Raw genomic sequence first — 14,284 nt, forward strand, 5'->3', positions numbered from 1 at the left:
GCAGGGTTGCAAACAGAATCTAGGTCTACCAGCTCCCAGTCCAGTGCCCCATCCACTCGGCTGCACTGCCTCTCAGATAAAAAAAAGACAACATTTATTCATTTTTGCAGAGCCCCCCTTGAGCTGGGGCCCTGGGCTACAGCCCCTAAAGCCCCTGCCTTAATCTGGCCCTGTCAGCAGTTCTGTCTCATGGAATCTGCAGATAAATATCCTGACAGTATCACTAGATCTTTGAACTGCCCCTGTTCATCTTTATAGGTTGTGAACTCTAAGCCCTAATGATGACAACTAATTGGCAGTTGGTGACAGATACTGTTGACCACTGACTGACGGCATCTTGGTTTACATACCATAGACAGATCCTATATTTCCATCTGCAAATTTATATCAGCCTCTACAAACCAGTGAACAAATGTATATTTCCCTGTCAATCTCAAAGGCACTCATTACTCAATAGACTATCTGCAACCAAGAATTTCACTGGGAAGTTCAACACAAGGGGAAAAGTTCATTAAAAAGCATTCATCTGCTGCTTGCTTTACAGCTGGAATAATTTCTAGCATAACAAGAACCAATGACTGGAAGCTGAAGCCAGACAATTTCAAGTTAGAAATAAGACACACATTAACAGCGAGGATAATTAACAAATGGAACAAACTACCAAGATACGTGATAGATTCTCCATCTCTTGAAGTCTTCAGAGAAAGACTGGATGTCTTTCAGGGAGACATGCTTTAGTCAAGCACAAGTTATCAGGCTCAATACAGTATAACTGGATGGAATTCTATGGCCTATGTTATACAGGAGGGTCAGACTAGATGATCTAATGGTCCTTTCTGACCTTCAAATCTATGAGTCATCCTTCACTGAGTTCATTGAACTCCATAGGCAAAATTGTGAAGATTTCTTGATTATAAGACATGCCACTGCCTTTTTCTGTCCACATGTAAGACTACAATGAAGAGCATAATCTTCATCAAAAACTGGGCACTTAGATGCTACTTATTAGCACTACAAAAATTACTATTAATCAATTGTATGAAGTGCAAAATATTAGCCCTAGTGTGCACCCTTCTGTTAAATGCTTATTTATAATTGTAAGACTACAGATATAGATTTATTTTTCAAGCTCCTTGGGGAAGAGATCATGTCTCCCTCTGTGTTTTGTATAGCATAGATGAGTAACCAATAAATAACATTCAGACCGCTCCTGTGATACAACTAGTGTATGGGGATCAGGGTTTTTTTAAAGTGACCAGTGATTTTTGATAGTCTCCATTTTTGGGCGACCAACTTGAACCACTTTTAAAAAGCTTGATTTTCAAGAGGTGTTCAGCAGTTTCTGAAAATCAGATCCTAAAGTGTCTTAAACTGGGCACCCAAAATTGAGGTACTCTAACCACTAATCACTTTTGAAAATATTGACTCCAATATAAGGTAACATAACAGGTCAATATGTATTGCTCAATGGAAAATAAGACTATTAAGACAAACTTGGTTTGCCACACTCATCCATAGGTCAGCGGTGAAATGGTAACACCTTCCTTTTATTTGTTTCAGAAACAAACTTTCACACATTCTAGGGAAAACGTGCCAAATAAAAGGAATGCAAATGGAATGATCAATTTAGCTATTAATTCTCCCAGTAGTTTCCTGGCAAACCTTCCCTCCTCTCCCCTCCCCTCCACACCCCCAAGTAATTAATAGTTATTTTGAGAGCTATAATATTGCTTTGTGCTTTGTTTTTCTACAAGATAAGTGTTATTTTGTAGTTGTGGTGAAAATAATGGAAAACGTAGACAGAAGGGGAGTCAATAAAAATAAACCAGAAACACAGGTTTTGTACAGATAGGAGGATTCTGACAGCCTCAATATCACTTGCGGTAAGATTAATGTCATGAGCATACAGCAAGGGTCTCATTAGAAAACTGTTCCTATCTGGGATCTCTTAAAATTCTACTGTTGCTTTCTTTATCATTGAGGCCAACACATAAACTGATTCTACACAGACAAGAATCATACAGGTGTTAAGTCATGACAGGCAAATTTAGATTCTGGCAAGCTAACAGCAATGGAAAGCGAGATGAATTTGTGTTTTCACTTTTCGTTTAGCTAGATTGGGCTCTTGCTGTTTTTTTGTTTGTTTTTCTTTTTCTGCAGAGGGCTGGTTTTAACTCTCTTTTTATGTATTTGTATTCTTTTTCTGATTCTGAAAATGTAAGTGCTGGATTGAAAACTCTTATGAGATTCTCTCTCTAACCACACCTCATTGCAATCAGTTAGTTTCCTTGGTGAATGATGCCTCTCAGTGACAGTAGCTCATATCCTTTGTGCTTACAGAAGCACCAGCTCAGTTTGCAGGGGAAAACAAGATGAATGGTGACAAGCTTCCTGATATAAACAAAGATAGGTAGAAGCTTGTGCTCCTAGTCTCTATAGAATAGTGCAGGAAGACTAAAAGAAGTAATAATGTTAAAGTAAGTTTTTATACCTTTGACTGAGTTTATGTTGTACTAATTGTGGCTCTGAGAAATATGGAATAGATGGTATTTGTGAACATATAATAGTGTGTGGTACCAGCAGAAAGCACAAGGGAAGGCTGTCAGAGATAGGGTGTAGGCAGCCAGACCTAGTGGTCAGAGCCAGAGTCCACAGTCATAAGACAGGAGTCAAGAGTCAGCTGGATCAGGATACCAAGGGGTCAGAGGCAGGAGACAAACTGGAAGTCGGGAACCACAAGTCCAATGCCAGGAGTCAAGACAGGGGAGCAGGAGCAGGACGGATTCTTGTTGTTCAGATAGCTTCCTGTTCCTGCTCCTGGCTTAGGCAGGACCAGTGGGCCAATCAGCTGCTCTGAGACTCTGCCAATAGGATCTCAGAGATGGAACCTCAAACTGGGGCTGGGCTTCATGGGTCCTAGGTATGCTGTTGTCAGAAGGCTGTCAGGTGGAGAGTTGGAGCATGGCTGCTCCTGTGAACCTTCCTAACCTAGATTTGAGGCCCACGGTCATGACAAAGACTATATCAAAGGGTTGTGTCTATTGTATCCAGTATTTGTCCATTCAGACTGACCAGTAAGATAGAAAAGGAACAGTTACCCTAAAATAAACTTAAACTTCCTTAGTTTATTTACCAGTTGAAAAAAAGATAAAGAGAAATACTCTTTATGCACTTGATAGAGTTTAATGCTATATTCTGTTGGACGTGTTTGCAAGAAACAAAATCCAGAAAAAAATTGCACTGAGGTGAATTGGGTTGAAGTCCAATACTTTTCCCGTTGAAAGCAATGGCAAAACTCCCAATGTCTTCAATACTGCACCCTTGGTGAATTCTTATAAACCTTGTTTATACTAAAATTAGAACAAAACAGTGTAATGGGTACCCCCCAGGGTGCCACCTGGAACTCTAGTACCTCTGAGCCCGCCTGACCCACCGGCCTGGGTTCCCTTTACACTGTACTGCTGTGACAGGCCCTCCAGCCCCCTCCAGCACACAAACAGGTAGGGTCACACTCAGCTGCAGCTGAATACAGACACTGAGATCAGCTCTGCATGGGAAGGCTTCAGCTAAGGAACTGCCCAGATACTCAAGTGCACACCCCTATCTGGAGAGTAAACCCAAAATTATACCATCTTGCACTGCACAGAGATCTGTACAGTGTAAGCTCATGAAATTTGCCACCTCCCTCAACATGGAGAGGAAATATACAACAGCTTTTTACCCCAAGTTATAACTCCCACACACTGGTTTGTGATAAAGCAAACACAAATGTATTAACTACAAAAGATAGATTTTAAGTGATTATAAGGGATAACAAACAGATCAAAGCAGATTACCTAGCAAATAAACAAAAACACAATAATATACTGAAGAGATTGGACATGAATAGCAAATTCTCACCCTAAATAATTATTTAAGCTAGTTGCAGAGATTCTTGAGAGGCCAGCTGCACTTGCTTGCAGCTTAAAAACCCCAAGTATTCCTTTCACAGGCTAGAAATCCCTCTGAAGCAGTAACTGAAGTTGATGTAGTTAGATCCACTTACTGTGGTGGCTACACTGCGCTGTGTCAATGGGAGAGCGTCTCCCCTGTCGACTTCCCTTATGCTTCTCAGGGAGGTGGAGTACATAAATCGATGGGAGAGTGCTCTCCTATCAATTTAGCGTGTCTTCACCAGACCTGGTAAATCAACACTCGCGGCATCGATTGCAGCAGTGCCGATCTACCGGTAAGTGTAAATACAGAAGAGATTTATTCACCCCCATGAGCGACATAAGTTATGCCGATATAAGCTGTAGCGTAGACATAGCCTTAGTCAAATCAAAGTTCTTCTTCAATGCATGTTAGAGAGAAGGTGGGTGAGGCAATATCTTTTGTCGGACCAAATTCTGTTGTTGAGAGAGACTAGCTTTCAAGCTTACACAGAGCTCTTCTTCAGGTTTTCAGATTTGTACAGAAAAAAAAAGTAATGGCAGGGTGGAAAAGGAGGACTAGATTATTAAATTTGTTTGTACAAATATATTGTATTGTAAAACTTCTTGGGACATGAAGAATATGTAACATTCGCCACCTGATTATTTACTTTTTGATTGATTCCCCAGTGTTTCCCACTCCTATGATGCTTGTGCTTTTCAGCCCTGACCCACAAAATACATGCATAACTTTAAGCACATGAGCAGTCCCATTAACTTCAATGAGACTACTCGTGCTTAAAGTTACACACCTGCACAAGTGCTTTGCTGGATCAGAATCCTGAGGCAAAAAGCCTCCTGTGGACTCAAACTACATCCCCATTTGCTGATTACCCCTTTTCTTTTATTTCTCTGTATCTCTCTCTTTTTCTTTTTAACATAAATAGTGTTATTTATTCCACTGACAAGGGAGAGAATATGCAGAAACTTAGAGTAAAAAATACCCAAACTAATTCAGATGAAAATTAGTAAAAGAGACTAAAATATACAGGGACTATCTGCCTTATATTTAAAGATGGACTTAAACTGAGAAATTCACATCTGAATTTCCCCAAAGGTGGAGGGAGATCAGATCCAGGATTCTCATATAATTAAGGCCATAGTTAAAAGATTGGTGGGGGGGAAGACTAAGCAAGTGAATGAAACAAGGGAACTTCAGACAGACTGTAGGACTAAGTTATTCATATAATATTTCATCATGTTGAAACCAATGGCTAAGGAAATAATTATCTGCATGTATTAGTAGTGAAGTGATAATATGTAGTCAAGGCCCACTAATGTGCTCAGTAACATATTGTCTCCAGCAGCGAGTATTTGTATTACTGCCAATTAATCTGTAATGGTGCTTTGAAAAACAAAGTGTTAGCCAAGACACTGGGGTGACTATCTTTGAATGCTACACTGAGTAGGGCAGAAGGCAGAAGACTGTTAGTAATCTGAACATTCACCGTTCCAAAAATAAGCAGATGGAATCTCAGTATAAGAGCTCAAATAGATGGAACAGTGAAAAGTATTACGTCTAAGGACTCGATCTTGCACATCCTTACTCCCATTAACCACTGCACTGAAGTCAATAAGATTACTCATGTGAGTAAATACAGAATCATAGAAATGTAGGGCTGGAAGGGTCATCAAGTCCAGCCCCTTGTGCTGAGACAGGACCAAGTAAACCTAGATCACCCAGATAGGTTTTTGACCATCCTATTCTTAAAAACATCCAGTGATGGATTTTTGTACGTGATTGGGCCATGATATTGCATTACAGCATTAGGACTGAGCTCCTGGTTTAAATTTTAAATTAATAGTCTTCCTGTCTAAAAATCAATAATTTTGTTTGCTTTAACACAGTTGCCAAAATCTGATCAGCAGCAAACTTCTACCTATATAATCTCAGGAATTTTATAAACACAATAGCCACAAAATTATTTTTATATAACATAAAAAAGAAGGCAGTCACAGATGTCCTAATCTAGGAACAGCACATTAAACACAAGTAGTCCCATTGACTTTGCTGAATCAAGGCTTGAGTTCCCAAATGGATAAACTATGAGGGTAAAAGTCACAAATACCTGGCCAAGTTGCTGAATCTGTCCTTTTTAAGTGGTTCTTCAGAGAGTATCTTTTAACTAGGGGCTCACTGTCCATTTGATATGACATGGCCTTGATTTGATAATATTCAGGGTGCACTTGGATGGATGGAGGTTTATTGTTTTGATACTCATCCCCATTTTGTTTTATTTTACATAATTGTTTAAGCACCTACAGCTTTATGATATGAACTTTTTAAGGAGAAAGAAAGAGAAAATATTTATTTTAAAGCTTTTCAGGGCTGAATGTAGCTTTTCTTATCCATCTTATGTCTTTGTTTTAAATTGGGATGTATTTTAACAAAAAGAATAGCTCCATTTGTATTCAGTTTGTATAAGAATAGAAACACTTTCTCTTTAAAAATATTTTATACCAACAAACACAAACTGTGGCATTTAATAAATCATGCATTTTCTGGGTAGATCAAAAACAGGAAGTAACAGAAATGTCATCAGGAATTTATGAGGTTACCAGCTCATTTCTGAATATGCATGAAATTCAGATAAGCAGCCCAACTTTGACAAACTGAACTTCTGACTCCTTTAAGGTTCAAATATCACTACAGTATTTTGAAACTCTTCTTTCAATACACTAAAGAATTGCATGAAATAACTAAGTGGATAAAGAATATCAAGAAAACTTCTTAGCTAGAACCATTACACTATCTGTTGTAGATGCAGTCTTTCAAGTTCTGTTCTGGGGGAAGTAATTGTAAACATTGTGTCCCACCATTAAGAACGTAATTACACAGAAGGAATTTTTCTACAGAGAAGCTGAAATTAAAGATTACAAGTTTTAAATATACATTGTAAAAATATGTATTTATATTATTCTGGGAAAAAGAAAACTATACAATGATATTTCTCCATATAAAAGGCTTTTCCTGAGAAGCTGAATATCACCACTTTCTGCACAAATTTCTTTATTTGATTAAATGTTTTTGGAGAGAAAATCATTCTTGGGGCTGAGTTATTTGAGAATATTTCCAACATACTATTTGCGTTGTGAAAGCCTATCGCTGAAAAAAATGAAAAATGAAAATTCTTGATTCAACTTTTCTGTTTTTGATTTATGTTTCTTAGTCACATGTTGAACATGAGCTAGCAAAAATAATACATTCAATGAGACATATTCTTGATATAACTATGTCTTCTGGGCCTGATCTGGTATTCCTGGAACACTCAATACTCACACTGAACTATGTAAGAAATGCCATGGTAGGCACTTCATTACTGCCCTCAAACGATGAACCTGCAGTGCAAGACTTGGGGGTGCTGTCTCACCAGGTGTTCTGCCCTTCTGATTAGATGTTAAACCAAGCTAGCTTTTGCTTTCCAAGTTGGAGTTAAAAATATCATGGCATCTCTTGGGTTTAAGATCCTGGATTAAGAGCTGGTGTCATAAATATAAAGGGAAGGGTAACCACCCTTCTGTATACAGTGCTATAAAATCCCTCCTGGCCAGAGGCAAAACCCTTTCACCTGTAAAGTGTTAAGAAGCTAAGGTAAGCTCGCTGGCACCTGACCCAAAATGACCAATGAGGGGACAAGATACTTTCAAATCTGGAGGTGGGGGGACAAAGGGTTCTGTCTCTCTGTGTGATGCTTTTGCCAGGAACAGAACAGGAATGCAGCCTTACAACTCCTGTAAAGTTGGTAAGTAATCTAGCTAGAAAATGAGTTAGATTTTCTTTTGTTTAATGGCTTGTAAAATAAGCTCTGCTGGATGGAATGTATATTCCTGTTTTTGTGTCTTTTTGTAACTTAAGGTTTTGCCTAGGGGGATTCTCTACGTTTTGAATCGGATTACCCTGTAAGGTATGTACTATCCTGATTTTACAGAGGTGATTCTTTTACCTTTTCTTTAATTAAAATTCTTCTTTTAAGAACCTGATTGCTTTTTCATTGTTCTTAAGATCCAAGGGTTTGGGTCTGTGTTCACCTGTACCAATTGGTGAGGATTATTATCAAGCCTTCCCCAGGAAAGGGGGTGTAGGGCTAGGGGGATATTTTGTGAGAAGACGTCTCCAAGTGGTCTCTTTCCCTGTTCTTTGTTTAAAACGCTTGGTGGTGGCAGCATACTGTTCAAGGACAAGGCAAAGTTTGTACCTTGGGGAAGTTTTTAACCTAAGCTGGTAAGAATAAGCTTAGGGGGTCTTTCAGGTCCCCACATCTGATGCAGGTCCCCACATCTGTACCCTACAGTTCAGAGTAGGGAAGGAACCTTGACACCTGGCTTCTGCTGATGATACACAGCAGCAGTAGGTGCATTTACATTTAAGTCTTCATGACAGCAGTATTGCTTTGGCTCTGCAGCACCACCACCATGCCCATCCTGCCCCTCCAACATTTCCCACACTATTTTACACCACAGCTCATCTCTTGTAATAGTGATTGCAAAGGACTCACTGCCTGGTAAATCCTACAGCAAAATGATTCTAGACCCCATGTCACACTTTACAGGGAACAGGACTTGGACCATATCACTCTCCTCCACTTCTCATCCTTCTCTCCTCCATATTTATTATTAAATCTATGTGTGAAAGTTATTTGTTTCCTAAGTTACCTCTCTCCTCTCCCTTATATTCTAACAAAAACTTACACTGATACTTTTCAATATGGTCCTAGTTCTGAGTCCTGTGAACCAGTACACCTGTGTGACCTTATACCTTGACCAAGGTTCCATTATAAGATAGGGCTGCCAGGCATCCGGTTTTCGACCTGAACACCTAGTCGAAAAGGGACCCTGGAGGCTCCTGGCAGCAAAACCGAACAGGCCACTAAAAGTCCAGTTGACAGCACAGCAAGGATCTGGGGCTAGAGGCAGGTTCCCTGCCTGCCCTAGCTCTGCAAGGCTCCCAGAAGTGGCCACCAGGTCTTTATGGCCCCTGTGCAACCAGGCAACATGTGCAACCAGGGAGGCTCCACGTGCTGCCACCACCCCAAGTGCTGGCTCCACAGCTCCCATTGGCTGGGAAACATGACCAATGGGAGCTGCAGGGGCAGTGCCTGCAGGCACGAGGGCAGCATGCAGAGCCAACCAGGCCACCCAAGCACCGAGGGGCTGCAGAGACCTGGTGGCCGCCTCCTGGGAGCCATGGTAAGCGCCACCGGGACCCCACACCTCCTCCTGCACCCCAGCCCACAGTCCTCTCCCACACCCAAACTCCCTCCTGGAGCCCGCACCCCCCCAACACTCCAACATTCTGCCCCAGCCTTGAGACCCCTCCTGCACGCCAGCCCCCTCATCCCTGGCCCCACTCCAGAGCCCACATCCCCAGCCGGAGCCCTCACTCCCCCACTGCACCTCAAACCCTGCCCCAGCCTGGAGCCCGCTCCTACACTCAAAACCCCTTGGCCCAGAGCCCCCTCCTGCACCCCAAACCTTCATCTCTGGCCCCAGCCCAGAGCCTGGACCTCCAGCTGGAGTCCTCATCCCCCCTGCATCCCTACCCTCTGCCCCAGCCCAGAGCCCTCTCCCACACATTTCTAGCCCCACCAGGAGCCCGCACCCCCAGCCCAGAGCTCATACCCCCCCACCTCAATGCCTGAGCCTGGAGCTCTCTCCCACACCCCAAATCCCTCATCCCCAGCCCCACCCCAGAGCCTGCACCCCCAGCCAGAGCTGTCACCACCACCCCCACACCCAGCCTGCTGCCCCAGCCCGGTGAAAGTGAGCGAGGGTGGGGGAGAGTGAGTGATGGATGGAGGGGGGATGGAGCAAGCAGGGGTGGGGCCTCAGGGCAGGGGCAGGGCAGGGGTGTTCAGTTTTGTGCCATTAGAAAGTTGGCAACTCTATTATAAGATTCAAACATGAGAAGACGAGTTTAATTGAAGCCTGATCCTTTCTGAACTTTAGGACCTATGCAAGCTGGTTCTGATGCACAATATTTGATAATCAGTTTTGAACCACAGTTAGAGGGCTTATAGTGCTTTAGTCCTGATCTATACTGTTAAAGACCTAGACAGCGGCCTGCACTTCACAGCCACATCAGGGTGTAAATGGGATTAAGAACCCTCACTGCACATAAACTGCTGGGAAGGCAGTGGATAAGTGGGACAGAGAATGTGTGGGCCTCTGGTTCCAACCCCAACAGGCCAGCAAACACAGCTGATCCAGCGAGCGGTAGGTAGGAGAACAGAGTAAGAACGTGCTACTGAATAGGACCAACAACATGTTCTCCCTGTAGTGCAAGGAAGGAATCTCGCCTCTCTGAGTGCTCCTGGGGTGGCGCACACCGTCACCGCTCTTACACAGGACAGACTGTAATTGCACAATCCAGTCTATGAACAGTACAAAACAAAATCCATCACATGTGCCATACATAATCGATATCCATTCCAGGCCTTAATCCTATATGCACACAGTCTAATTTGGAGCTTGATTGCAATGGCATAAGTCAGGAGAAACACTAATAAGGCAAATGAAGGTGCACTGTTGCAAAACTGAGGTCACTGGTTTGAAAACCAGGCCGACAGACACCACATCTAATCACACATACATAGCAGAGAGGAGCAAGATCTGTATGCTCCCATAACCAAATGACTTTATTATTTGTACTGAGGTATCACCGAGTGGACCCAGCCCTATTGTACTATGTCTCTGCCCCAAAAAGCTTGCAATCTAAGTTAGATATATTAATATACTTCTGCATATATTTTAATTAGAGGCTGCATCCTGTATGTGCTGATACCAAGTGTGCACATGCTTATGTAACCCACACTCCTCCAGAGTGTGGTGTTCTGTCCCATCTAGTGCCTCCGGGGTGGGGGAGGAGGGAAAAGAGAGAGAGCACGAGAGAGAGATATCGGCTCTACAGCCCTAGCTAAGGGCCATAGGGCTTTTAGCTCATGCAGTAGAAGCTCATGTACTAAGCTCCAGAGATTCTAGGTTTGATCCCGACAAGTCGGTGTTACACTAACACACGCTAAATTTCTCTTATTTTTTTATAATGTTAAAAAGAAACAGAAAAAGAAAGAAATTCCAGTAACACAGTAACAAACTCAAATCCTGAGACTAAAAGATTACCCAATAAGGACCTCATCCAAAACCCATTAAAGTCAGTTATTAATATCTCATCTTGTCTCCCTGATTTTGCTAGAGAACTACTTGGAGGATCAGAGAACTGGAGCAAGAGCTTTCTCAGCTCTCAGGTGAGAGGTGCTGAATATAAAAGACATCCTTTTTCTCAAGTATTTATTTAAAAATAGAGGTTAACATAAGCAAAACAAACAAATAAAAACAGATTATTCAGAGCAAAGTGGCCTTAAATTGTCTGGTAGTAGCCTCTCAGAAACTCTTCACAGATGTAAAGCTGAAGGAGACAGCTCAGCCACTCTATCACTTGTATAAGGAGATGGAGGCATTGGCCGGGGCGGGGGGTGGAATTCAGCTCTGCTACACCTAATCCTTCACTGGCTTAAGATAGATCTGCTCCTGCACAGTTCTAACATGCACAGACACCAGAGCACTGAAGATCCGGGAGGCACAAATGGTTCCCTCTAGCTTCCCCCTGTCATGTGGAGCTTGGGTGGAATGGAGAGTTTGCTGCAGAGAGTTTTAAACAATCTGACTAAAAAACACTTCCCTCTGTTCTTTCTGTTGTGAATACTTGATCCAACCAATTCTCCAATAGTCCATAGAGTCTTTGGCAAAGCAGGGTAGGCAAGACAGTCTCATGTAGAAAACAAGTAGAACTTATACTAGTGTTTTTGAAAAGAGGTACACATTATAAAGAAGAAAAAAAGGGATAAACACATTTTATTCCCCTTTCAGAATATCTTTAAGCTTGCTTTTTTCCTCGGGTATGCATAATTTTTCATCTGTATATCTACAACCTCATAAAGGATTTGAAATTAGTGTCCCCAAATTGCTGTTACATTTTTTGTATGACCGTCATTTAAATTTTATATTTAAAGTTCTGCAAGGTTGATTTCTCACCCTTCTCTCCCCCCAGCGAAATGTGTTTTGGCTATTGGGGCATAACAGATCATAAAACCATTTTGTTAATAAGTTCTTGAAATGCACAGTAACTTTCAGAGCATTATCTTGAGGAAACACAAAGTTTTGGGGAAATAACAGAAATATCCAACAGTAATCTTTGCACTTTCACTTTATTAAAACCATTTTTATTTCTCTGTGTGAGGAAGCTATTTATGCCACCAGGATCCATCTAAAGTCCCCCAATAAATTATTTCTGAAAAGCTCATGGCTCATTCTCTTTTCCTTTGTTTTTTATTACAGGCAAAATGATGAAACAACAAACAAGGTAAAGAAGATTGGAGGTGTGCTATTTATTTTGGTGCCAAATTGTTAAGCACCTAAGTCCAGCTACTGAAAACCCACAGTGATGCACTTAATGACAAGGAGCAATACACAAGAGTGATATTGATGTAGAGTGCAATAGAAGATGCATTAATTTAACATGACTCTGGAATGTGATGCCCCATATATCCTGGCTAAGAACCAACTTGTGGCCTATGGAGCTAGGCTATATTTGTTATGTCTCTCTTAGTGGGACCATCATAGCAGCTGTTGCCTCAACCATTTGCCAAATTGCCTCCCATTGTTGAGCAGGCTTGTAATCAAAACACAATGGTAACTCATTGTAATTCTTAACTACAAGGGTTAATAGTGAGAAATTGTGCTATTATCTTTTTCACATATAATCATAATTGGAGTAGGATTGCAAAACATGGTTATTGAATAGTAATAGGCTTTTATTTTTTTTAAATAAATTAGACATGTCGTGGCCAGCACACAAATGTGAGAGACTCAACTGTTGCCAAGAATGCTCCAGCAGGAAAAAGTGACTACACTGTAAATGTGAGCTCACTGTATAGTGTATAACTGAGTGAAACTGCACCATGAAATTTCCACATCAAAAACAGAAGATTTCCTGAAGATTTCGGTCTGGTTAATTTTTCTTCTGTGGCTCAAGCTATGCAAGATTGCAAAGTCTAACGGCCAAATTCACAGGTGACAAAAATGAGCACAACTCCATTAAAATCAGTGTAATTGTTTCTCAAAAAATCATCTCTGAACTAATTTTCATGTGAAACCCTATGCATGCAATAATCTCCTAAATTGGACCATCCAACTAACACGCTTTCATATAAAATTTCCCATGAAAACTCATTCTCTCTGTGATTCCTTCATTTAGGGAGTTAATTATTTTCACTTATACACACACGCGCACACACATTTTTTATATATGTGCATACAAAGGGAAAACTTAAAAAGCTAGCAGTAGCCAGTTCTAGTGCTTTATCCTATTCTTAAACTGAAGAATTCCACTATAACCAGTAACACCTAGAATCAGAATGCACTTTTTAAGTACCCTACTGTAGGTGGACAACACACATATTTCAGAGTAACAGCCGTGTTAGTCTGTATTCGTAAAAAGAAAAAAGAAAAGGAGTACTTGTGGCACCTTAGAGACTAACCAGTTTATTTGAGCATGAGCTTTCGTGAGCTACAGCTCACTTCATCGGATGCATACTGTGGAAACTGCAGAAGACATTATATACACACAGAGACCATGAAACAAAACTTCCTCCCACCCCACTCTCCTGCTGGTAACAGCTTATCTAAAGTGATCTTCAAGTAGGGCCATTTCCAGCACAAATCCAGGTTTTCTCACCCTTCCCCCCCCCCCCACATACACACATACAAACTCACTCTCCTGCTGGTAATAGCCCATCCCTCTTTGAAACCTCTCTTTCTAATGCACATGATAATCAAGGTGGGTCATTTCCAGCACTAATCCAGGTTTTCTCACCCCCCCCCAACACACCCCCCTCCAAAAACCACACACACAAACTCACTCTCCTGCTGGCAATAGCTCATCTTACAATGTGCACAGCAATAATCCAAGTTTAACCAGAACGTCTTGGGGGGGGGGGTTTGTAGGAAAAAAACAAGGGGAGATAGGCTACCTTGCATAATGACTTAGCCACTCCCAGTCTCTATTCAAGCCCAAATTAATAGTATCCAATTTGCAAATGAATTCCAATTCAGCAGTTTCTCGCTGGAGTCTGGATTTGAAGTTTTTTTGCTTTAAGATAGCGACCCTCATGTCTGTGATTGCGTGACCAGAGAGATTGAAGTGTTCTCCGACTGGTTTATGAATGTTATAATTCTCCATCTGATTTGTGTCCATTTATTCTTTTACGTAGAGACTGTCCAGTTTGACCAATGTACATGGCAGAGGGGCATTGCTGGCA

General features: G+C 41.5%; 1 protein-coding gene across 3 annotated transcripts in view; it reads left to right on the forward strand.

Moving 5' to 3' along the window:
• KCNJ3 (potassium inwardly rectifying channel subfamily J member 3) overlaps nt 1-13,260 on the forward strand; it is a 306,716-nt gene extending 293,456 nt beyond the window's left edge. Inside the window, exons 3-5 of one of the 3 annotated variants that reach the window (XR_012641426.1) lie at nt 7,828-7,876; nt 11,161-11,212; nt 12,303-12,332. Coding sequence is in view for 2 of the 3 variants with exons in the window: in XM_074967364.1 (XP_074823465.1) it covers nt 11,161-11,212; nt 12,303-12,327; nt 12,801-12,908 (185 nt within the window). In the remaining variant the exon portion in view is untranslated. Of the gene's footprint in view, nt 1-7,827; nt 7,877-11,160; nt 11,213-12,302; nt 12,333-12,800 lie in introns of those variants that run through there. The other 2 variants (XM_074967364.1, XM_074967366.1) reach the window with 2 other exon arrangements.
• Nucleotides 13,261-14,284: the final 1,024 nt, after the last annotated feature.

This window comes from Natator depressus, chromosome 11, assembly GCF_965152275.1.
Source record: "Natator depressus isolate rNatDep1 chromosome 11, rNatDep2.hap1, whole genome shotgun sequence".
NCBI lineage: Eukaryota > Metazoa > Chordata > Testudines > Cheloniidae > Natator > Natator depressus.